Here is a 22271-nt window from a genome sequence, read left to right on the forward strand (position 1 = left end):
GCTCCAACAAAATCCCTGCCACCAAGCTGAGCCCCCTGCCCGGGCTGGCTTGCGGTGCCACCCTACGCGCTCTCCCCATATATATATTAACGTAAATTGATGTATATGTAATAAGTCTTGCCACTAGCTGGCGTTATTGGATGCTGTTTGGCACCTGCAGCAGTGCTGCAGCAGGGATTTGGGGCGGTGGGCAGGGGACTCTCCTGTGTGCCCAGCCCTGGCGCCAAGGGGGCCTTTGGGGGCTGCTGGGGGGTCCCAACCCTGTCCCTCTACAGCACCCCACTGCCACAGCAGCTGAAGACACCCAGAGGACAGGGCGGGTGTGCTGGGAGGCATCTGAGGTGCTCGACACCTTCCCCTGCACATCCACAACCCCACGGTGCAGCAGCCCCTGCGTCCCCAGGGACCTGCATCTCGTCCCTGCGCCCTGGCCGCTCGTCTGGCAGAGGTCTCGTACCGGGGGACAAAGGGTGGCATCTGCCCTGCGCAGCTGCCACGACACTGAGAAGAGCTCAAGGCACCCACGTGCAACCGTGGTGCAGCCCCGGTGTGTCCAGGTGCATCCCTGGTGCCTCCCCACCCGCGGTGTGCCACTGGTGCACCGCTGGTGCCGGCACAAGGTGGCACCTCTCGTGCCACCGCGTCCCGACCTGCTCCAGCAGAGCCCTACGAAACCCTCCCCGAGTCAAAGTCAGGCTTAAATCAAATCATCCCCAACAACAATGACATTAATTATGCTTTTAACACATTTTACTGCTTCCCCCCCCTTCCCTTCACGCCACATCTGTGTGAACAATATCCCAAAGATTTACGGTTTTCTCCCGTAATTACAGACACACAGCCAGCTCACTTATCAAAATACTTGCTGAGCAATCAGGCTCCGTTACAGTCTCTGCCAGAGATTTGTGTTGACAGCAGCCATTCAAAGCAAAAAATGTCGAATCAGGACTTATGTGGTGCTTGTAAAGTGTTCCACAAAGAGTTCGCCTGTCGAGAGACACGCGGACGTGTGACGGACGGGGACAAAATGACAGGAGGGGGACCTCGGGGTCCAGGAGGTGCAGGAAGGGCAGAAAGGAGCAGGGGGCAGCTGGAAGCCTCAGGGGTGCAGGGGAGATTGAGGTGCTGAGACCACAGGGGGAAGTGTCGGGGTGTGCACGGGTGTGTGTGGGCACAAGGTGGGCACGGGGAGGGAAGATTACTGGGTTCTGGAAAGCGAGCTGACATTTGGTTCTCGTAGCACAGGATAAAATTTAATGAGGACAAAAATATGTCTCCCTAATTCCCCTAAGAAATCATTAAAACATTTTGTTATTCCTAAATGTCTGGGAAATGAATTAGTGGCCCTGCAGGAGCCCTTCTGCACATCTTCGGCGGTTTGAAGCTCTCCATCCTCGGAGCTGGGGCTGGCGCACGGGGTCCCCGTGCCGGGGACACCAGGTGCTCACCGCAGCCGAGACCCCGGGGCTGCCCACAGGGAGCCAGCAGAGGCCATGGCAGCAGCAGGGAGGGCTCCTGGCACCAGCTAGCCCTAGCACAGGCTCTTCCAGTACAAGCCCTGCACCTCAGTTTCCCCCTCCCGAGGCTTTTGGAGGTGCCCCTTGGGGGGCTCCAGCCCCTGAAAGCCGGAGGCGCGGCGCGGACGGTGCCAGGAGCTGCACTGCGAGCCGGAGCTCCGCGGTTTCGGTGAACTTACCGTCGAAAAGACAACTGGGGATAGCCGCAGTGTTATTACAAGGGCTGAGCAAATGTATTCCTTTTCTAATGTCAAGATGCATTTGGCTCAGGGGCTGAAACACAGCGATGGCAAAAGATGTTTCCACTTGTCTCTTCGGCTGGGATTTCCAGAGCAACATGCAAAAGCGGACGTCTGCGCTGCCAGCCGCCCCGGGGATGGGGACGGGGACGGGGACGGGGATGGGGACGGGGACGGGTGCCGTGTCCCAGTCCTCGGTGCTGGCTCCTCTCCGGGCACGAGGCTGCCGGTGGGTCGCACGCTACTCGCTACGCAGCCAGGTCGCCACCGCGTTCCTTACCTGGAGCTTCGATTAATTGCTTGTACACACTCAGGAAAGCCGTCTCAGCCTCCTTGCTCCTCTTACTAAGTGCAATCACCTGCGGGGAGATGGAAAAGGGCGGTGAGAGATGGGGCTGGAGGAGGGAACGGCTCTGCTGGGCAAGAGGCTGCGTGCTCAGAGGCAAGTTTTGTGAGCGAGAGGGACAAGGACAGAGCCCGGGTCGCATCCTGCACGGCCGCACACGCTGCAGGACCGGGGACGCCCGCCCTGCGCCCGCTCCGCACCGCGCAGCCGCTCGCTGCCTGTGGCCAAACTCCTCGCGCCGTTGTAATGTCACGCCACTTTAAATCATTGATGCGCTCTGAGTAAATGAAAATTATAATTTAATGCCGGCGCTTAAATAAGAAATAAGATTTCTGCCTGTTATTGTGCTTGCTGGGACGGATCCGGCCCACAGCCATCCCTGGCACAGTGGGGCCAGGGCGATGCTCGTGATGTCCCCACACATCAGGACCAGGACCAGGACATCTCCTCGCCCACGTCCCCCTGTCTCTGCCACCCCCAAGGCCACGGTGCCCCTGCTGTGGCACCCCACCCCACTCTGTGCCCATCCAGCAGAGGACAGGGCACGGCCCCAGTGGGACGAGGAGATCACGGCCACAACATCCCCGCTGTCCTCAAGAGCCAGCAGTGGAGGTGACCCCAGCAGAGATGCTCCCAGCCCCAAAAGTCCCCAAAGCCCAAACGTGGCTCCCGACCACAACCAAGGCCGAGGGCAGCTTTTTTTGCACCCTTCTTGCTCGCAGAGCTTGCAGCGTGCCACACCAGGCTGCATTTAAATTGCTTGTCACTCAAAACAAAAGCAAGCCGCTCATTTGTAATTCACCAGCCACCTGAGCAGAGCTGCCTTCTCCTTCCAAGCTCGCGGAGCACTGGAGCACAAAGATCATTTTTCTGTTGTTAAAATTGTAGAAGGCCGGCTTTTTTTTTAGCATCTCACACACAAACTGACTTTCCCATCACCGTGCTCGATGCAGAGGAGGAATCTGGGGGCTCGCTTCAGCATTCCACTCTGTAGTGGGTTTACGTGGCAAGGTTTTGGTAGCAGGGAGCCATAGGGGTGGTTTCTGTGAGAAAGATCTAGAAGCTGCCCCATGTTTGGGAAGGGCCCCATTGTTTTCCAGATCCGAGCCAATAAGCGATGTTGTTTTGCGCCTCTGTGAGAGCATATTTAAGACAGGGAAAAACGCTGCGCCACACAGCAGCCGGGAGAGTCAAGGGAGTGGGAGAACAGCCTTGCACCAAGGTCAGTGTAGAAGGAGGGGGAGAGGTGCTCCAGGCGCCGGAGCAGAAGTCCCCTGCGGCCTGTGGTGAGGACCATGGTGAAGCAGGATGTCCCCCTGCAGCCCATGGAGTACCACGGTGGAGCAGGGTTCCACGCTGCAGCCCGTGGAGGAGACCACGGTGGAGCAGGTGGCCCTGCACCGACGGAGGCTGCCGCCTGTGGAAGACCCCTGCCGGAGCAGATTCCGGGCCAGACCTGTAGCCCGTGGAGAGGAGCCCACGCAGGAGCAGGTGATCTGGCAGGAGCTGCTGCCCGTAGGGGAGCCAGGTTGGAGCAGTTTTCTCCTGAGGGATGGACCCCGTGGTACGGACCCATATCTGGAGCAGTTCTGGAAGAGCTGCTGCCTGTGGGAAGCCCACGCCGGATCAGTTCATCAAGGACTGCATCCCGTGGGTGGGACCCCACAGCACAGGGGACGAGAGTGACCGAGAAGGAGCGGCAGAGAAGAAGTGCTGTAGACTGACCATAACCCCCATTCCCCGTTCCCCTGCGCCGCTCGGGGGGAGGAGGTGGAAAAGGGTGGATGGGGGGGGAAGGTGCTTTTGGTTTTTTTTTTTTCCTTTGTTTTCTCACTTCTCTCGCTTGTTAGTTGTAGGCAATAAATCTTACTATCTCCTTATGCCGAGTCTGTTTTGCCCGTTACAATAATTATTGCGTGATTTTCTCGTCCTTATCTCAATCCTTGAGCCCTTTTCACATATTTTCTCCCCATTCCTCTTTGAGGAGGGGGAGTGAGAGAGCGGCTGTGGTGGAGCTCGGCTGCCCACTCGAGCGGAACCACGACACACTCCAAAACTTGGCTTCGGGTGCCTTGAAATCGTAACAACAAAGCTGCGGAGAGCAGGGGGAAGACGTCGAGCAGGGCAAGGGGAGAGCATTGCGCTCACCTCGCTGGATGGAGGGGTCTGCCAGGAGGCTGAGATGGGTCAGTTTGGGCTGTTCCCATTGGGATTTTATTCCTGAAGTCACTTTATAGACACAAAGCGTTGCCGAAGGGGGATCTCTGACATGCTGCCACTGCCTCAGCTTCTCTGCGGAGGGCCGAGCAGCTCAGTCGGAGCTGCAGGAATGAGGAGTTCAAAAAGGCCCAGCTGCTCTTGGAGATTTTGCTCATCCTGAATTGGAGCGTTTTGTTTCATTTCAGGTTTGGTTTCCTCCATAAAACTACCACACGGAGGCAAACATCCAATCAAAACATCGTTTTGGGACCCCAAACCTGCCCAAACCACTTGAAAACGCTTTCATCAAAGCGAAACGTTTGGACAGTTTCCAGGGAAATCTTGAATTTGCGCTGCAGCCACTCAATAACCTCAGCATTCATTTCATCAGCCCCAAAATTACACATTTGGGCACAAAACCCACACCACCATGGGCTGGGTTTGGGATGAGGCTGGCACCTTCCAGCTCAGATCACCAGGGTTATTCGCTAGCAACAAGCCCACCACGGCTGATAGATTTTGAGCCAGGCATCAGCTCTGCTCTTTCAGTGTCCTACTAAACTTCAGGAAATGTCAGCTACGATTGGTAAAACTTCTGCCTTTCACAAATAGGGATAATTCCCCCAAATACCAGGCTGCAGTGGGGATTTTAGCAGCACGATCGAACCTCTCCAGAGATGCTCAACGTGCTGGGTCCCACTCAGGGACAGCTAACCATAGTCCTGAAGCTGCCTGTGATCATCATGTGGAGATGAATAAATCCCTCAAAAAGCATCCTTGGGGGCATCAGCCCCCAAATCAAGCTGCTGGGTACTGCAGAAAAGCCCCCAAATCTCTGCTCCTGCAGGACAGACATTGAGGTCAACCCCTGCCAGAAGTGGAGGGCACCCTCCAAAAAAAGAGACGAGGGGAGCGATGCTCAGCCCCGCAGCCTGCACAACGCTGAGAGAGCTCTGCCTCCGCATTACGCATCGATTCTCATTAATTTCTCTCTTTTCCCCCCGTTTCCCTCCGCAGCACGCGGGCTCAAGGTGAGGCGCGGCGCGGGAGCGGCGGCGCTTGATGGATGACGTTCCCGCGCCGGCTCTTTTTCATGGCTGGTGACTTTCCAGCAAAGCAATTATCACTGGAGAATGCGTAATAGCCTAATTAATTACTATTGTCAGGCTGGCCTCTGTGCCATGATTATACCTTACGAAGCCAACTTTTTAAACATTTGGAAGCAGAAATATTATTATAATTGACTGACACGACGGCGAAACTCCCCAGCCCGGCCGCGCGCCTCCTCCCCACGTGCGCGGGGCTCGCAGCGCACCGGCGCGCCTTCATTCTCGCATCCCCGAGATCAAGTGCGGGATAAGTAGTTGGTTATTTCCATCTAAATACTCGTGGCAGTAAAACACAAATGAGCTCTTTCTAAGCGAGGAGGAACAGCTGTCGGGGGAGAAAGCAGCGGCAGAGACCCCAAACATTGAAGAAAACTGATGAAAAAATACATTCAAGCTATTTTCTTCTCTCTCTTTTTTTTTTTTTTATTTTTTTATTTTTTTTTGCTGATTGGTAAAGAAGTCAAGGGAAAATGGGAAGAGTGGGAGGATGGGCAGAGGTGGTGAGGAGCTGGCGTTGGACGGGCTCCTCAATCCCATAGCTCGCGCACCCCTTGCATGCCCATCCAAGCCATCATTCCCTCTGCTCCAGCCCATTTCTCCAAGGGAAGAAAGCTTACAACATTTTCGCAAGGCCGAAAAGCAATTCACGTCAAAAAAGATCAATAATATAAAAATAAAGCCCGAGAATTCTAGTTATAGGGAACGTCATATAAATATGTTGTTCACGTTCATGATTCGCAGATTAAAAAAAAAAAAAAAAAGGAATCAATATAAGTTCTTCAGATGATGTTATTTCTAATGAGAAATATACCGAGACTGCTGCAAATAACTGCTTAACTGAGAAAAAAAATGCATTAATAATTTACTTTATAAAGCATGGGATACCGAATGAAAGAAAATTGCTGTTGGTTCTTAATTTTGTTGTAACACTTCCTGACGAGTTCAATGATGCTTTGGCAAAGTTCCTGAGAGCGGACTCAGAGGATGTTAATCTCGATGGAATTATTTTCCCCCCTTTTCCCATGCCAGCCTTTGCTGTTGCTGGCTGTGGGTGCACTGGACGGTGCCACCATCCTCATGGATGTTTGGCAGGGCTGGGGAACCTCGTGGAGAGACTTTGCCCATGTTCTTCATCTTATGCACCTCCATCACCACTTCTGGGATGCCAAATTGGCCGCTCGGAGCCCCCGAGCCATCTCCAGCTGAGTCCCAACCTCTATTCCCAATGGAGCGAGAGGCGAAAACATTTCAGAAATGTTTTGCATTTTCACTGACATAATTTTATATATGTTTTTTTTTTTTTTTCACTGCCAAGTTTAGATTTTTTTTTTTTTTCCCAAATTTATTTTTTCAGCGCGTTTACTGACAGTTGGCGACTGTAAACCATCTGCTCCCAACGCACGCGCCGAAGCGAGGGGCTGCAGAGCAAACCGAAGGCGGCTCCGGAGAGCGGGCTGATACCAAGCAGTTCGGGCAAGAAATACGTGGCCGGATGGGTTTATTCCCGTATTTACAAGAGATATTTTCTCGTAAAAATATGCAAAACGTGCAGGGCGGCTCATGGTGGGGGTGAGGAACTGCCTGTGTAAAAAAAAAAACACCCTTGCACGGTTCATGTTGGTGGAAGAGAGGGGCCAGGGGACTTAAAATAGCATCATCGGGCATTCAGGCAAGGCAGGATGCACAAGACTGGGGCAGAAATGAGGTGATCCAAGGGTTTCTGCTCACAGCCAGATGGATTTTGGTGCCACTCACCCCAAACCACCTTGGGCTGGGGACGCAGCGTCCGTCCCACGGGAGAGCAGCGTGCCCTGGTGCGGGCACCGCGAAGTTTCACCTCCAATTTAGCAGAACAAAACTTTTAATTTAGATGTTTTCATCTATCTATCAGAATTTAAAAAAAAAAAAAAAAAAGAAAAAAAAAGTTTAAAATAATGACTGTAATAAATGAAGGTAATTAATTGTAGTTTGTTCCTTTACTGTCTAGTCAGCTTAATTTTACCTTTTCATCTAATAATGAGAAAATAATTTTTGTGCTCTGAGGGTTAATGATATGTAACTGCAAGAGCTGCTAATTGCATGTTGCAAACTATTCATCAAAATCCCCATCTGCGCTACTTGATTATGTTTGCTAAATTATTGCTTTGAATTATCTTTCATAAAGCAACTTTTGTAATTAGCAGGGCTTTCGCTTTGCTCTTTTCTCCGTCGCAAGGATATTCAAACTTGGTCCGTTTCAAGCTGTTGCCATTAAACTGCCATCACGGGCAGCTTTTTGTGATTCTCCGCCAGAGAAATAAACTGGCCTTTATCTAATCAGGACGAAAAACAAAAGCCTGTTTTATTCTCCGCGGGTACAATTTATGCCTTCTTTCACTCTCCCTCCTGGCCCCCACTTCTCCTTCCTTGAGAAAGAAATCATACAGGAAGGGTGCAGGAGCCTAAATGTATATGAGCTGAGTTCGGAAATGGCAGGGAGAAACAGCAGAAAAAGCCCATCCAACGCAACGCAGGTTAATATTTCAAGATGATTTTTTTCTTCCCATTTACAAGAAGGAATAGAGGGGGAACTCTTGCCATTCATCACCGCGTTTTTATGGGCTCCTTCCCATGACTCAGATGATGGAGCGCTCCGCTCTCCCTGGTAAATATTCATGGGGAGCGCGCCGAGAAGTGCAGTTTGAAAATAAATAAATAAAATAAAATAAATAAAAAGAGGGAAAAAAAAAAAAGGGGGGAAAAAATCCCCCGGGGCCCTACGGCCACAGGATGTGAGCTCCTGGGGTGGGCTCGTGCCTCCATCTGCATGGAGATGCCAACGCAAGGACCACGTGTGATGAGTGAGCATCGGCCTCCTGGTGCCTCTGGCTCCATCTGGGGTTATCGGCCCAAACACACCGTGTGACAAAGGGACAACATCCATCCCCATGGGCTAGGAAAGGAAATAATCCTTCCTGCCCTCCGCGAGGACAGGCTGGGGCCAAAGAGATGGGCAGGGAGATGAAGGAGAATTTGGTGCCCATCCTGCCCTACCTGGCAAAGAAACATGGAACTGAAGGGAGCACAATCCACCTTTCTGGATAAATTCCCCCAAAACCCGCCCAGAAAAACACCTGGGGGAGGAAAGCAGCCGGACCAGGCTGGGAATCACACCCTGGTCTCATCTCTGCCACCATAAATCCGAAGGCACTTGGGTGAGGGACGGGCTGAGGCGCCCCGAAGGACATAGCTCATCTTCGCGTAGCGGATCTAATGAAGACTATCGGAAAAAATGCAGTATTTAAAAGACTGGAAATGTATTCCTATTGTTATCACTCTCTTTTATGTGTTTATGCATAGTGCATTGGAATGAATCAATACTGGATTGCCCTATAAATAAATGAGCATATCAGTAAACTGAGTAATAAAATGAAGTGATGAAAAATATGGAAATCAGCCGCATTTGTGTAAATCCAGTTATTGTTTACTTTAATATTTTCTTATGCAGTTACGTAGCTCCAAAGAGACAGATTTAAAATAAGGTAATGCTCAGCAGATGACAGATCCTAATGTGTCGCTGCTGGCAAGCTCGGAGTACCGACATCTCCCCGGGGGTTTCCATCTAAGCACATTAGAGGAAGGCAGCGAGCGGCCCCCGACGAGACAGCACCACAGCACCGGGAGGAGGAGAGGCACCCCGAGGTGCCAAACCTCCCTCGCCCTCCTTGCCCTTCTTGGGGTCGGGCACCACATCCGAAATCAGCCGGAGCCGCCGGGGAAGCTCCCAGCATGGAGCAGTAGGGTGGGCGCAGAGCATCCCAGCACCGGGGTCACACCGGGTGGAGAAACCCCGGGCACGATGTGCAGGACCCTGCCCGCCTCTCCAGAGAGCACCCCCTTCAATGCTTTTGCTTTTCCTCCATCCCACGTCCAAAGCAGAAAATCCACCCCCCCAAGCTCAGCAAACAGCCTCCGCCAAGATCTATTTTGGAATTACTCTTTTTTTTTTTTTTCTTGTCTTCTATTTTTTCCCATATTTTAGGAAAAAAAAAAAAAAAAAAAAAAAGGCAACAAAAAACCACATCTCCCCCCATCTGGGCTGCGATCCCAGCGCCAGCATCTCGGCGCCGAGCGCTCAGCGCTTGCTTTTTATAAGCACCTCGAGACCCCGAGCATCCTCCTGCGCCGGGGCCCCCACAGCCCCCCGGTAGCGCCCGTGCGAGGGAGAAACGAGAAGAGCCCCAGGTCGGGGGCTGCGATTCGTCTTTGTGCCTAATTAGCTTCCTTTCTTGTTAGTCACTTACGTCGCCGCTTTTCCAAATCTAGTTTCAACAGAGGGAAATACGCCGTCCTGCCGAGTTAATTCTATAACGGCAAATATACTGTACCTCAGGTACATTTTTCTTAAATTCCCGGCTGAGTTCAATTAAATGTTTATGAGACTGTTCACTTTCCTCCCGCTGCGCTGCCAGCTCGGAAGCAACAGAATTAAGCTCCTTCTGGAACAAAACAAAAACAAAAGAGGGGAAAAAAAAAAAAAAAGAAAAGAAATGGGGAGGTTTAAAAAAAAAAAAAAGGTGGTTTAGGAGCGTTTGTTTTTAAGATTGCACAACTGTAATTCCCCCGGAATGATCTCGCTCTCTGCCGTGGAGCTGAGGCATGTTGGCAGTATTGACAGGGGGGTTTATATGAATAATTGAAGAAACTATGTATGCGACACCAAAGCAAAGCAAAGGCGAGAGGGTGGCTGAGATAATCAGGAGCTGGTTAATCAATATTCTCCTCTCCCCCAGCCCACCCTCCTCCTTTCTTTTCCAAAAGGAGCAGTGACATAAGCTCATCAGTAACTGTAAAAAAACATCACACTCCGAGTGTCAAAATAGTCAAGTACAGCATATTGTATTGCCAGATTTGATTCGGAGTCCACTCTGCTGCCAGCTTACATACATCAGCGGGGAGGGAAGCAGTCCAACTGTGACTTACTTACACTTAAGTGTTCATAAATAAGATTTTCAGGCTATATACGGCTTTTTAATTTCGGCAGGATTCGAAACAAAATGACGGGGCTGATATGAAGTCAACTGACCCTCGGTGCCGTCGCCGTAAATCACGGCCCCGGCTCCGGCGCCGCGCGGTGCCACCACCGAGGGTGACACGGGACAGCCACCGCCAGGCCACCGGGTCCCCACCTCGTCCCGACACCCCGCTGTCCCCCGGCTCGTGTCGAGAGCACCCGTAAAACATCACTGCCACGAAGCACAGGGGAGCAGAGGGGCCTTTGTCTGACGGGCAGATCTGGTGAGAGCATACGGCCCTGCCACGAGAACCTCATTAGCCAGACTCTAATTACTGCCCTGCAGTCTGCAGGAAGAGACGGAAAGCAGAAAATGGGAGCTGGGGGGGGGTGCCATTAATTGCTTTTTGATAAATCGGGTGGCAGGGGGTGATGTGGGCCATGCGCCCACTGCGGGCTCACCTGCCCTCAGCAGCCCTGCCTGGATGCACCCAAAAAGGGAGCGTTTTGGGGCAAACTGGGCTTGCTAAGGTGGGAAGCGGCGAGCAGGGATGTGTGGGCTGGGATAAGAAGGGTGATGGTTTTGCTTGAGATCACAGCCACCAGGTACACAGATCAAGGTTTGGATCCTTCTGGATAAGAAGCTATGGGGAGAAAGGGGATGTTACCGGGGGACCCCCCTCCCAGCCCATCTCTATGGGGCCAGAGCACCCTCCTTGCAGGATGTTATTCCATAAATCCCATTCCTCGCGCCAACTCTCCCACGTGCATCAGCTCATTAAAGAAGGGTGCATCAGGCTCAGACAGTGCAGAGCCTCCTGGCTGCCCCCACAGGGCAGGGACCAACCCGCTCCAAAACCCAGCACGGTGCAGGATGGAACCGGAGCCACCGGGACCCGCAGCCAACATGGGGCTCACTTGCTCTGAGATCAAGCTCAAGCATCACCCGAAGCTTCCTCCAGCCTCATATCCCCCACCAAAATCCCGGGAGGACAATGACTGTGCTCCCACCAAGGTGGGCACGGAGCCAAAGCACTGCAGGGGCTGAAGCTGCTCAGCATCACCAAAATCCCACCCGGCCGCGCCGCGGTGCGATGCGATGCGGGCAGGAGGAGCCGTGCTGCCAGGCAGGCGGGGTTACCCGAGCCATCCATCATCCCCTACGTATTATGTAAATCCGTGATGCTAAAGATGTATGGAGTCAATTATCAGGGGTCACTGCTGGGTGTAAAATTCATACAATGAAGCTCCCGGTCTCAAATGAATCCGTGAGAGATTGCGAGCTTACCGCCTTTTATTGGACAATATAAATATTTCACTGTTATATAAAAAAATATTGGAGAGAAAGCAGATAAAAACCGGGTCCTGTGTGTATACAGAGAAGCAGGGAGTGAAAAACGGCCGTCAGCATCTTTTTAACGGCCTTTCGGTGCGGCGCAGGAGCTCGGGCTGCAGAGCCAGCTTTTATGAGCGGGTCGGGGGCCGCGGGGGGCCGGGGAGCGCCGGTGGGAGCCGAGCGAGCCGAAAAAGCCTCCCCGTGCATCCCCGCTGCCTGGGGAGGGGCCGCCAATCATGCCTTAATTATCTGCATCGAGCACGGCTCAATTGGGGCCGGCATCGCGGGGCGGCCACGCCGGCTTGATTGCGGCTCCGCACGGCCCCAGCGCATCCCGTGCCCGCAGCCTCCTCTCCCCGCGTCCTCGTCTCACGTTCACCGCTACCTCACCCCTTCCCCGTGACAATAAAGCGGGAGAAAGGCAGAAATACAAGGCCTATAGGAATCGATAGCTCTTTCTCCATCTACCTATATTTTATTAAAAACTTTCGCATCAATATTAATGCTTGAATCCTCACCGAGCTGGGTTTAATCACCTGTAAACTGCAGCTCGAGCCAGGCGGGCTCGGCTCCTCGCTGCGGCGCACACAGGGCGAGGAGGAGAGGTGCCGGCAGCTCCGAGCATCACCGAGCTGTGCCAGGCACCTGGCGGGGCCAGAGCCAGAGCCACGTCCCCAGGGCAGGGGCAGGGATGGAGCCCGAAGGAGAAATGGGCTGGGGAAAAGGAGAAATGGGCGAGCCCAGCCGCCAGATGTGGCCGCCTGAAATGGGATCGGGCTTCTCAGCGCGTTATCAGAGCAGCTGCAATGGGATCTCGGAAAGGGCAGAGATTGGGGACGCGCGGTAGATTTCCATTCCCAGGAAGACACGAAAAGGCCGTGCTAAAAAAAAAATAAAGACATCTATCCAGGGCGGCTATCCAACGGGTTATACTGGTGGCTGCTGGTGGGCAGCTCCCCCAGATGGGTATTTTGCCACCCCGTTCCCCTCCTGGCAGACAGGGAAGGATGTCAGGGTGGGATTTATGACGATGGGGGCTGGTGGGGAGCCCGATCCTGCCCTGTCCCTGCAGCGTCCCCATGCGCCCCCGCTGTCACCTCTGTCCCAGCCGCAGCCGGACAGGGGCGGCCGTGCCGGCGGCGTTCGAGGGCTCCACTTCCAGCAGCATATTCATTTCCATATTCATTCAGTGTTTATCTCGCAGATGTACGGATCCGTTACAATGGAGAAAAAAGAGAACTCGGAATTTGTTCTCAAAAGATATTCAAATTAGTTAATCAAGAGTCCTTTTATTACGTGTCTCGTGTACCAGCAGCAACTATCCATCCAGATAAATGATCAGCTGCTAATAACTGATTACATTGCAGCAAGTGTTTTCTTATCCCTATTACCACCATGTTTAAAGACATTTTATAAATTTCTAATTATTGTAAATTGTTTCTCCTTTTGAAAACATCTTCCCATAGTCATCAGCTGTCAATTTTCCCCCAAAACCTCTCTCCGAAGCGAGTCAATAGCGAGGGAGCGCAGCGGCGCAGCGCAGCCCGGCCACCTCCATCCTTACAGGGCTCCCCCAGCACACCCCAAATACCCCAACAGCCAGACCCGAGGTCCCAAAAAAAGCCCGAAAAAGCAAACTGAGGGAGCTGGAAAGCGAAGCAGAAGCAGCCTCAAGATTGATCGGGCTGGGACCGGGCTGTCTTGGAGCGTGATGCATCTTGACAAGCGCGGCGTGGTGGCTCGGGCCGTGTTCCTGGGAAGGATTCGCTGTCCAGTGAACCAAGGAGAAATAAATAAACCAGCAGTATATAACGCGGCTCCTGACAAGTGCAAGACATCCGTTCCTAAAGACACTGGCATCTGAGGTCAGCCCGGTGCTTAGGAGGGTGCTAAATAAGATCCTGCTTTCCCCCCTGCATATTTTACAGATGAAAGCTGCTCCAGCCTGACAGAAATAGTTAGGAGGGTTCAGCGCCAACGAGGACTTTAAATCCAGCCACCGGCCCCACGCCGCCGCTCCGGACTATTTCTGGGATCCATTCATTATCACAATCAATCAGCTTAAAAAAAAAAAAGAAAGAAACCAAGCCACAAAAACAACAATAAAAACCCCTTTAAACTCTCTTAGACACTAATGGCAAATGGATCTCCGTCCGTCTTACTGGCGGTGACAGAGGGCCTGGAGCAGCAGCCCCTGTGACTTGGGGATCCAAGTCTAACCCCTGGGGACAATCTGCTCCCAGAGGCTGTACCCCAAGGGGGACAAGCCCCCGGTGATATATGCCACCACCAGTGCCACCACCATGTGTAACAGCAGCTCGGTGACACCGGCTGTCTGGGGACGGGGACAGCAGGAGCGCAGCGGGACCATGCCCCATGGCGCAGCCAGAGTCCACAGCTCTGGGTCGGGCTTTGGCTGAGCACCCCCAGCAGCACGGGAGGAGAAGGAAGAGGAGGAGGAGGAGGAGGAAGGCCAAGGAGTAGGGTGCCCAACAGTGCATGCCTGCCGGGCAGAGCTTCGCTGCCAGGAAGGGGCCGCGGAGCCGCGCGAGCAGTGGCCAAGGTCCGCCGCCGGAGGCTTCCCGGCTCCAAGGGGACTCGGACCAGGGGAGGAGACGCCGCAGGCACCAGCCATGCCATTATACGCTTTATTGATGCTGTTCTGAAGAAAGCTAATCAATATATTAGATTTCCCAAAGAAAGAAAACACCAGCTGCCAGCAGCGCATAACTCCTCCGCCGCGCTGCATTTCTCCATCGAGCCCGGGAGCCGCACGTGGCTGCGCGAGGTGGGGTCAGGTTCAAGAGGAGACCTCCAGCTCTTCGGGGTCAGGCCAGGGCCACGGCCAGGCTCCGTGCCGGGGTCCCCTGAGCCCTGATGGGATGAGATAAAGCCACGAAACCCCCCCGAAATCCTGCGCCGCCACCCTGCAGGCGCAGAGCCCAGGGGACAGCCAAGCTCCCTGCAGGACAAAGCCAGGGGACTCTGCACGAGGCAAAGACGCCCCTTGCAAGCTGCATCTGCACCAATGGGTCCCAAAATGTGGCCACGGGTCATCAGTGGGGTGCCCCATGGGCAGCCTCACCTTTCTGGCCCAGGAGCCCCCCACAAACAGCTCCAAAATGTGACAAGCACCGGGGAGCCACACTGGACCTCCGGCACCGCCCGGGAGGATGAACGACGTCATGGGGAATCGATCGGCGTTTTAATAGAATTAGATCATTCGGAGGTTTGTGGAGCTGTTTGCAACACCCCAATGTTATGCAGATTTGTAGTCAAAAGCCTAAAGCAGGGCGCATTTAAACAAGGCAGAGTAAATGTCCCACATTTCCCCAGGATTATCTGAAGCATATCAGATATAATCCAATGATCTGTAAAGTGATTATACCCAACTGAATATAAGAGATCTCTTCTGGTAATGCAATATTTCATCCAGCTGCAGACATTAGGAGGAGGCAAACAAAGGAGGAGATTTAATAAGTGGAAATAAAACTATAGGCAGAGATAGTTTTAAATTTTTTTTTTTTTTTTTTGTATTGCATCTAATTGCAATCAACAACAGACATCTGACACAGTGACAGCATCAGCAAAATTGCTGCTGAGAGCACAGAATCTTTGTCTAAAAATAATCAGACATTCAGTGCGCCACTGTTTGTTATAATGGTAATCGATGCTGGAGGCTTTGAATTCCATCAATTTATAGATCTGCTCTGTTCTGCCTGGTGATTGTGTTCTGCACACATCTACTCCCTCTCAGCACAGGCAGCGCCGGGGCACTGTGTGATTAAGATAAGCTCAGATTCCTTTCATACATTCCTTATCAGCTCTAATTCTCCACCAGGCAGAGATGTTCGCAGCAGTTAAAGATTAGTTCAGCTTCTCAGACGCCAAATTTGAGGGTATTGATCAATAAATCAAATCAGAGCAATCAATTGCCCAATCAGAAGAGTCTAGCCGATGCATTATTACTGGCGCCTTCGAACCGGGGCTTTCATGGGTTTCATCAAAACACTGCTTGCCTGGCTTCCCGCCAGCTCCCGGGCTGGCTAATAGACTCCGCAGCAGAGGAGCTCCAGCCCAGCAGAAGAGCAATAAATTTCTCATCAAACAGCCGATAGAGAAACAAGATGAACATCTGTTTTGCTGCAATGAAACTCCTGTGTTCTTCGGGATCTGCAAACCAGGTCTGACAGACCACCCCAAAGGCAGCTTTGCCTTCCGCAAAGCAGCAAAGCAGAATATTTGCCAGTTATTTCAATCAGGTAATTTAAGAAGACTTTGCATTCGCCTCTCCGCAGCTGCTGGAGCTTTACAGACAGGATTCCAGCTCAGTCAATAATAAAAGCCATCCTGGGACCCTGTACTATGAAGGCAATTTTATGATACCCATTATGTGGCAATGTAACTTCATTAAAAGCTGTTTATTCCCTCTAAGCATTTTAAGCACTTTCCCTCACCCATAAAGCAGAGCCTCCCGGTGCACCGGGAAGGTTATTTTTTTTTACAAAGAGCCATTTTCTGACGTTTTCTCCTCGGATCACTCCCACCAGGGGCACCCCAAAGTGCCAGGCACTCGTCGGGGCACGGTGCCCACCCGCTGCCCCAAAACCCATCCCCTGCCCACATCCACCCAACGTGGGGCAAAATCCTCTCCCACCACCCCGGTGCCCCCTCTGCCACCGAAGCCTTTCATTTGCAACATCCCACAGGCAGAGAAGGAGAAGCCCATCACACCAACATTTTCCCACCACGCCAGCATTTTCCAAGTGCTTCTCACAAGGATGGAGAAGGAAAAATAAAAGCAGGTGGAAAATCGTCGCAGAGCCGAGCCGCCCGGCCAAGCGGCCGCGGTGCCGGGTGCCTGCTCGGAGAGGCAGCCGTATATTATGTTTATTGTGCACTCAAGATGAGCTACGATTCCTGGAGCTCTATTTAGGTGACATTTATTAGGCCAGCTTGTTTTATAAATTAACGTGGACAGGGGCCCCTAAAATTGGCCGGCGTCACCTACCCGTCCTCTGCATGGAGGGGCTGGAGGGGAGGCTGGGGGTACCTGGCCCCTCTGCAAACCCGTTTGTTCCTCCTTTGGGGGCAATTTGGGGTGGCTCAGCTTTGAAAGCATAATTTCCCAGCCCGGCATTATAACCCAGCACCTGGAGACTGAGCTGTGATTGTGGCAAAGTAGGGACCCCGTATTGCAGAAATCAGACCTGTCCTACAGACCTGCACCCGAGGCATGCAAGAGACACCATTAAGTCCTTAACAACAAGCCAGCAACCCCAAATCTCAACCTTAATGCTCCTTATTTCCATTTGCGATTTCCCATATTAGCAAAACAGCAAGAGGCAAGAGTTTGGCCCCATCCTGGCACAAGCTGGGGGTGAGGCTGCTGCTGGCGTCCCTGCGCAATAATTTAACGAGCTCGTTTCTCATAAAATGGCTGAGGGGAGAGGGACTGCTCCGACACAACATCGCTCGCTGGGTCCCAATACAGCCAAAACGACCCCAGCCAGGTAATATTGGGTCAATATTACCCCAAAACACCTCCAGGACTGTGCTGGATGGACGCAGCTCCATCCTCAGCAATACAAAACCGTGGCTATTGGGATCCCCATCGGCAACAACCTCGGTGTTTCCAGGAGGAGGAGACCCTTCCAAGCCCACGTGCCTTCCCCCAGCTCCCCCAGCAGACTCGGTGGCTTCGTGGAGGACCACGGGGAGTGGTGAGCTCCTGCATATCACCACTGTGTGCTCCGTGCCAGAGCGCAACGGGTCGATCCCCTCCTGCCTCCAGCACGCGCACAGATGTACACGGGATCCTGCTAATGGCTCCATATTTCCTTAAACAAGAGCCCAGAGTGGGCAGGGAAAAAAAAAATAGAATTACTAGAATACATTTTAATTGATTTACAACGGCACTTAGTAACAGTGATAAAAGAAAAACTTGTTTTATTGGACCTCCTGCTAATTAGCTGGACTGACTCCGGTGGAGAGCGGTCTGCCTTGCACCGCAGCACAACCCCGACCTTCACACCACCAGAAACAGCTTTTATACACAAAAAGTCCTTTAGAGCAATCAGAGACAAACGATGCCAAGTGTCTGCCAAGGACAGACAGGCTGCTCCGAGCACCCAGCGTTACCACTGACATCCAAAACGCCCAAATCTTGGTGATTTCCACACAAATGGGATAAACCAGCCCCTGCGGCGACGTGGAGCATCTCTCCTTCCCGTCCATAAACAAGCCTTTATTGCAACTTTGATGTATCCTTCCCCTAACGACTTTTAAGGGCAGCAGATAAAGTCGAAAGAAGCGCACGAGAACCCAACAAATGTTTAATATTCAATAAATGTGTCAATTTTACATACGGAGGCAAATGGGTCTTTATTGAAGAATTGGTAAACTTCCTCGGAGGAAAGTAAGTGCATTTTAGCCTTCAAGGGGTCCCTGATGAATAGAAATGGAATGTGATTTGTGATAAAACTCAGCTGCTCTATAAAAGACGTTAAATAAATGTTGCTGTTTCACTAGGGATATACAGAATTGATTGCATTATAGACTGATTCCGAGATGCACGCTCCCCGCGAGCCATCCGCCCGCTCCTGCGCGCGGCGCCGCATGGCACAGCCCGGCCCCGCTACCTCTGCGCCATCCCCCCGGTGCCTGCTCAGAATTTTCTGGAAATGTTCTAAAAGCCCCAATTCCCCGCGTTTTTGCCTGGGGAACCGTGGGGCCGGATCTGCCCCAGCTGGGGGAAATGTTGTGGTCTTGGTGTGGAGACACGGCACGGGCTGCTCGCGTCCTCCCAAAATATTCCCATTATCTGCATCAATCCGGCCACCAGGGAGAGGCACTTCTGGAATCACCATTATGTACAAAAAAAAAGCAATTAAAAACATCTCCACCCCCAGAATCTGAAGGCTGGCACCGAGACCGAGCCAAGTCCCTGTCCCCATCCCGAACATCCTGACCGGGACGAGACTGGAGGAGGAGAAACCCGGGGCAGCCAAGCAACCAAACAGACAAACGGGAGGCCGGCGGTGCCACCGCAGCGAGCACAAACTGGGATATAATTGTGCTGCTGCTCCATCATCTTTAATCAATAACACCCAGGGCTGCCACCGCGCGTGCAGCCTAAATCCCAGCCTCCGCCAAGAAACAGCATGTTGTTAAAAAGCCCCATCGCTTTTCCCAGCTAATAGGTGGCTCGTTCCCTCAGCCCTGCTGTTTTTTTCAAATGAACCCAAATTCCAATAATTGTTTAATGTTTATTTGTGTTTAGCTCTGGCTCACCTACCCTGCCTCTTGATGTCGGAAATTGATATTGTGCTCAGGTGGCTGGAAAAAAAATAAATTGGGAAAGGGTTTGTTACGTAGCATCACAGTCAGACACGCTCTTAAAAACCTGGCAGGAGCCAGTATAGGTGCACCATGGCCTCTCAGTCCCATAAATTCGTCTTTGCCCCAATATTGGCTGCAGCCAAGCCCTCATCCCTGTGGGAGCGACCCCGTCCCCATGCAGCCGAGCTCCTCCCCTGCTCCCTTTGAGCAGGACTCAGGGCACTCCTGGAAAAGTACAGGAGAGCAGCAGGCAGCTCGTGCCGGAGATCCATCACGTCGGATTAGCAACTTACTTTCTTATTAGCTATTTTCCATCCTATCATATTAATATTTGTTTTCGCTAATACAATGCAGGAGTCTTATCATATTAGCAACTTTCACATCACATTAGTGGAAACAAATACTAATACAATACAATACTAATATGACAGGATCTGATGGGAAATTGCTAATACAATAAGACTCCCCTAGCATTTCAGTGCAGAAACCACACGAGTCCCAGTTACAGCTCGCCCTGAACACGGCACATGACCGATATTCCCAAAACCAACCCCGTGCGCTGCATCTGAGGGCGCAGGTCCCACCATGAGTCTCCCACCCGCTGCTGCGAGCCCTGGGCTTGAAAGCAGAGGGCAAGAGAATTTTCCCCAAGGTGGGAAACTTGGTGGGGGGCTCTGAGGGGACTCCAGGACTGGAGCTGCTCCCATCCTGGCACCGGTGCGCCCTGCGCCGCCCCAGCCAAGTGTGCCACCGGCAGCACCAAAAATAGCTCCCGAAACGGGAGGTGCAGCCAAAGCGTTTCCTTCGAGCGATGCCGAGGTTCGGCGCGCTCAGCAATTTTCTATTCTCTCGGCAATTTTCTGTTCTACTGAATTAGTAGTTTGTATTGAATTAGTATTCATTTCCTCTAATATGATATATGTAAGCGTAATTGCGTCGGTGACTTTGGCATCGCGTTAGGGTCCGCGATGGGAGCGCAGCCCTGCCCTGGTGGCTTTCGGAGGGGACGCCAGCTGGATTGCACCAAGCACCCCAGAGGTCCCTGTGGGCTCCAGGGAGCTTTTCCCATTTGCGTCAAACTGAGCTGGGTGTGGAGCACCAAAAAAGGCTGAATTATTGAGGAGGTGGCTTGCAGCAGCTCCCCTGAGAGACAACGTCCCAGCTGAGCACCCCAAAAGGGCTGCAGACGCACCGCTGGGTGAAGGGAAAAGCACCCCCAGCATCCACGGGCTGAAATTCACCTGAAGCTAAATTTTCCACGTGGCAAAATCCCTGCATCGCCTAGGAATTAGGGCAGGGCAGCCCTCGATTTGCTGATAAAGTCGCAAAGATTGCAAGAAAGAAAACCCTGCAAGAAAACCCGGCACGAATAAAGGAGTTGTGGCACCACACGGGTTGTTAGGTGTCGGTCAGCAGCCCTGGTGTGTGACGGGCACGTCGAACACGTGTGTGTGTGTGTGCAGCACCTCCCTGCTGGTGCCCACGCACGCATCCTGGTGAACTCCAGCACACGAACCCATGCCGGAGCCGAGAAGTTTCCCAGAGCACAGAGCTCCCAGGCGCACGCACCCCGCGTGCTCGAAAACCCTAAGAAAATCCCGAGTCTTCACTGTCAGTGCTGTATATCACTTTGAGATATATACCATATTAGCAAAAAGAACTGAATTATATTGCATTCATGATGCAATTAAACACTTCACTAGGAATCAATGTAAAACTGATGAGGCCTGAAAGTAGTGCATATGGCTTAGAACATTATAAAACATTACCTTCACTCAAATCCTTTTCAGTAGCAATTTAAATCTTCTTACAGTTACTGCTGCCAATGGTAAACCATCTACTGATTCATAACAGTGCATGGGAACGAATGAATTTTTTTAAAAATTTATTCAACTACTAAATTACCCATGAAACCGGAATAGCTGACAGGAGTAATCTGAATTATTATTAGCTCTGCAAGTATTCTGCATTAGCCAATTTAAAACCACGGCTCACAGGCAGAAACCAGTTAGTACAGGCAGGGTGTTAAATGACTGCCATAGTTCTTCATTTTACTGCTGCTTACGTTTAAAGGTCAAGAGATAAAAATTACATATGACTGCAAACACAGAAAGGGTGTTTATCTTTTTTTTTTTTCTATGAATCAGGTCAAGCATAAACTTTAAAAACATTTGGAGATACAATCGTAGGAACGGCGACGCCTCTGAAGCAGCCCAGGCTTGTGGGGGCCTCGCAGAGGTGTTGAGGGGGTTCCTGTTCCTCCTCCTCCCTCGGTTTTGGGTTTTCCTTATGATCTAAATGGGAGAAGACCCAGATGGGTCGGGATTTTGGGGCTCTGCTCCATCAGCCTCATCCCATGCATGGGCACGGCCGCCGGCACCCCAAGCTGTGCCTTTGGGGACGAGGACCTGAGCATCCAGAGCCTGGGGGGGACCCGGGAGTGGCAGGAGGGGGCCCTGACCCTTCCCACCACCCACCAGGATCCCAATGGGATGAGAAGGAGGAGGAGGAGGAGGGCAGAAGGGGAGGAAGAGCGCCGTGGCAGCGCGGCGAGGGGGCGGCGTCTCTTGGAGCGCACACAGCACTGCATCATCCTTTCTCTTCCTATTTTCGGTTTTATTAGCAAAGCAGCACAATGTTTATACTAGTGGGTATTACATTTGCCAGAACAATTACAGTATGACAAATGGCACATCAATGTAATCCATCAACCCGGCCGAGACAGGAATCCTTTATCCGGGGCTGCCATTAATTCCCAGCCCACTCCCCGGGGTCCCATGCGTCAGTAGCCGTGACAACCCGGGGGACGCGGTGGCATCTCGCCGGCGGGGACGGGCACCCCGGCGGGGCGCAGGGACCTCGCCCTCGGCGCCGCCACGGCCGCCCCTCTCTGAGCAGGGCCTTCTTGGCATCCAGACCCCGCGGGAGCCCAAAGGCAGCCTGGAGATAGCAGTGGCAGCTGTGGATTTGCCGGTGTCTCGTAGCACGCCTGTGCTCGCGCCCCTCGCTCTCCCTAGAGGATGAGAGTCTCAGATCTCTTGCTCTGGCAGCCCGAGGCCGATGTTGGTGGAAGTTTGCAGAAGTTAATCTCTGCAATGCATACGTCTGCGGTAATTGGGTTAAAATTGACCAAAAGCATCAAACGGTTTGGAGGGAGAGGGACGCCGGGCACCTCAGCTCCATTGGAGCCA

The 22271-nt window shown here is 52.4% G+C and overlaps 1 protein-coding gene across 2 annotated transcripts in view; it reads right to left on the minus strand.

Moving 5' to 3' along the window:
* CUX2 (cut like homeobox 2) overlaps positions 1-22271 on the minus strand; it is a gene marked incomplete at its 5' end in the record, with an annotated part of 57596 nt that overhangs the window by 14821 nt on the left and 20504 nt on the right. Inside the window, one exon of one of the 2 annotated variants that reach the window (XM_082774129.1) lies at positions 2037-2115. In XM_082774129.1, coding sequence (XP_082630255.1) covers positions 2037-2115 — 79 coding nt within the window. Of the gene's footprint in view, positions 1-1696; positions 1857-2036; positions 2116-22271 lie in introns of those variants that run through there. The other variant, XM_082774128.1, reaches the window with a different exon arrangement.

This window comes from Aythya marila (genome assembly GCF_965140915.1).
Source record: "Aythya marila genome assembly, chromosome: 17".
In the NCBI taxonomy this organism is placed as follows: Eukaryota; Metazoa; Chordata; class Aves; order Anseriformes; family Anatidae; genus Aythya; species Aythya marila.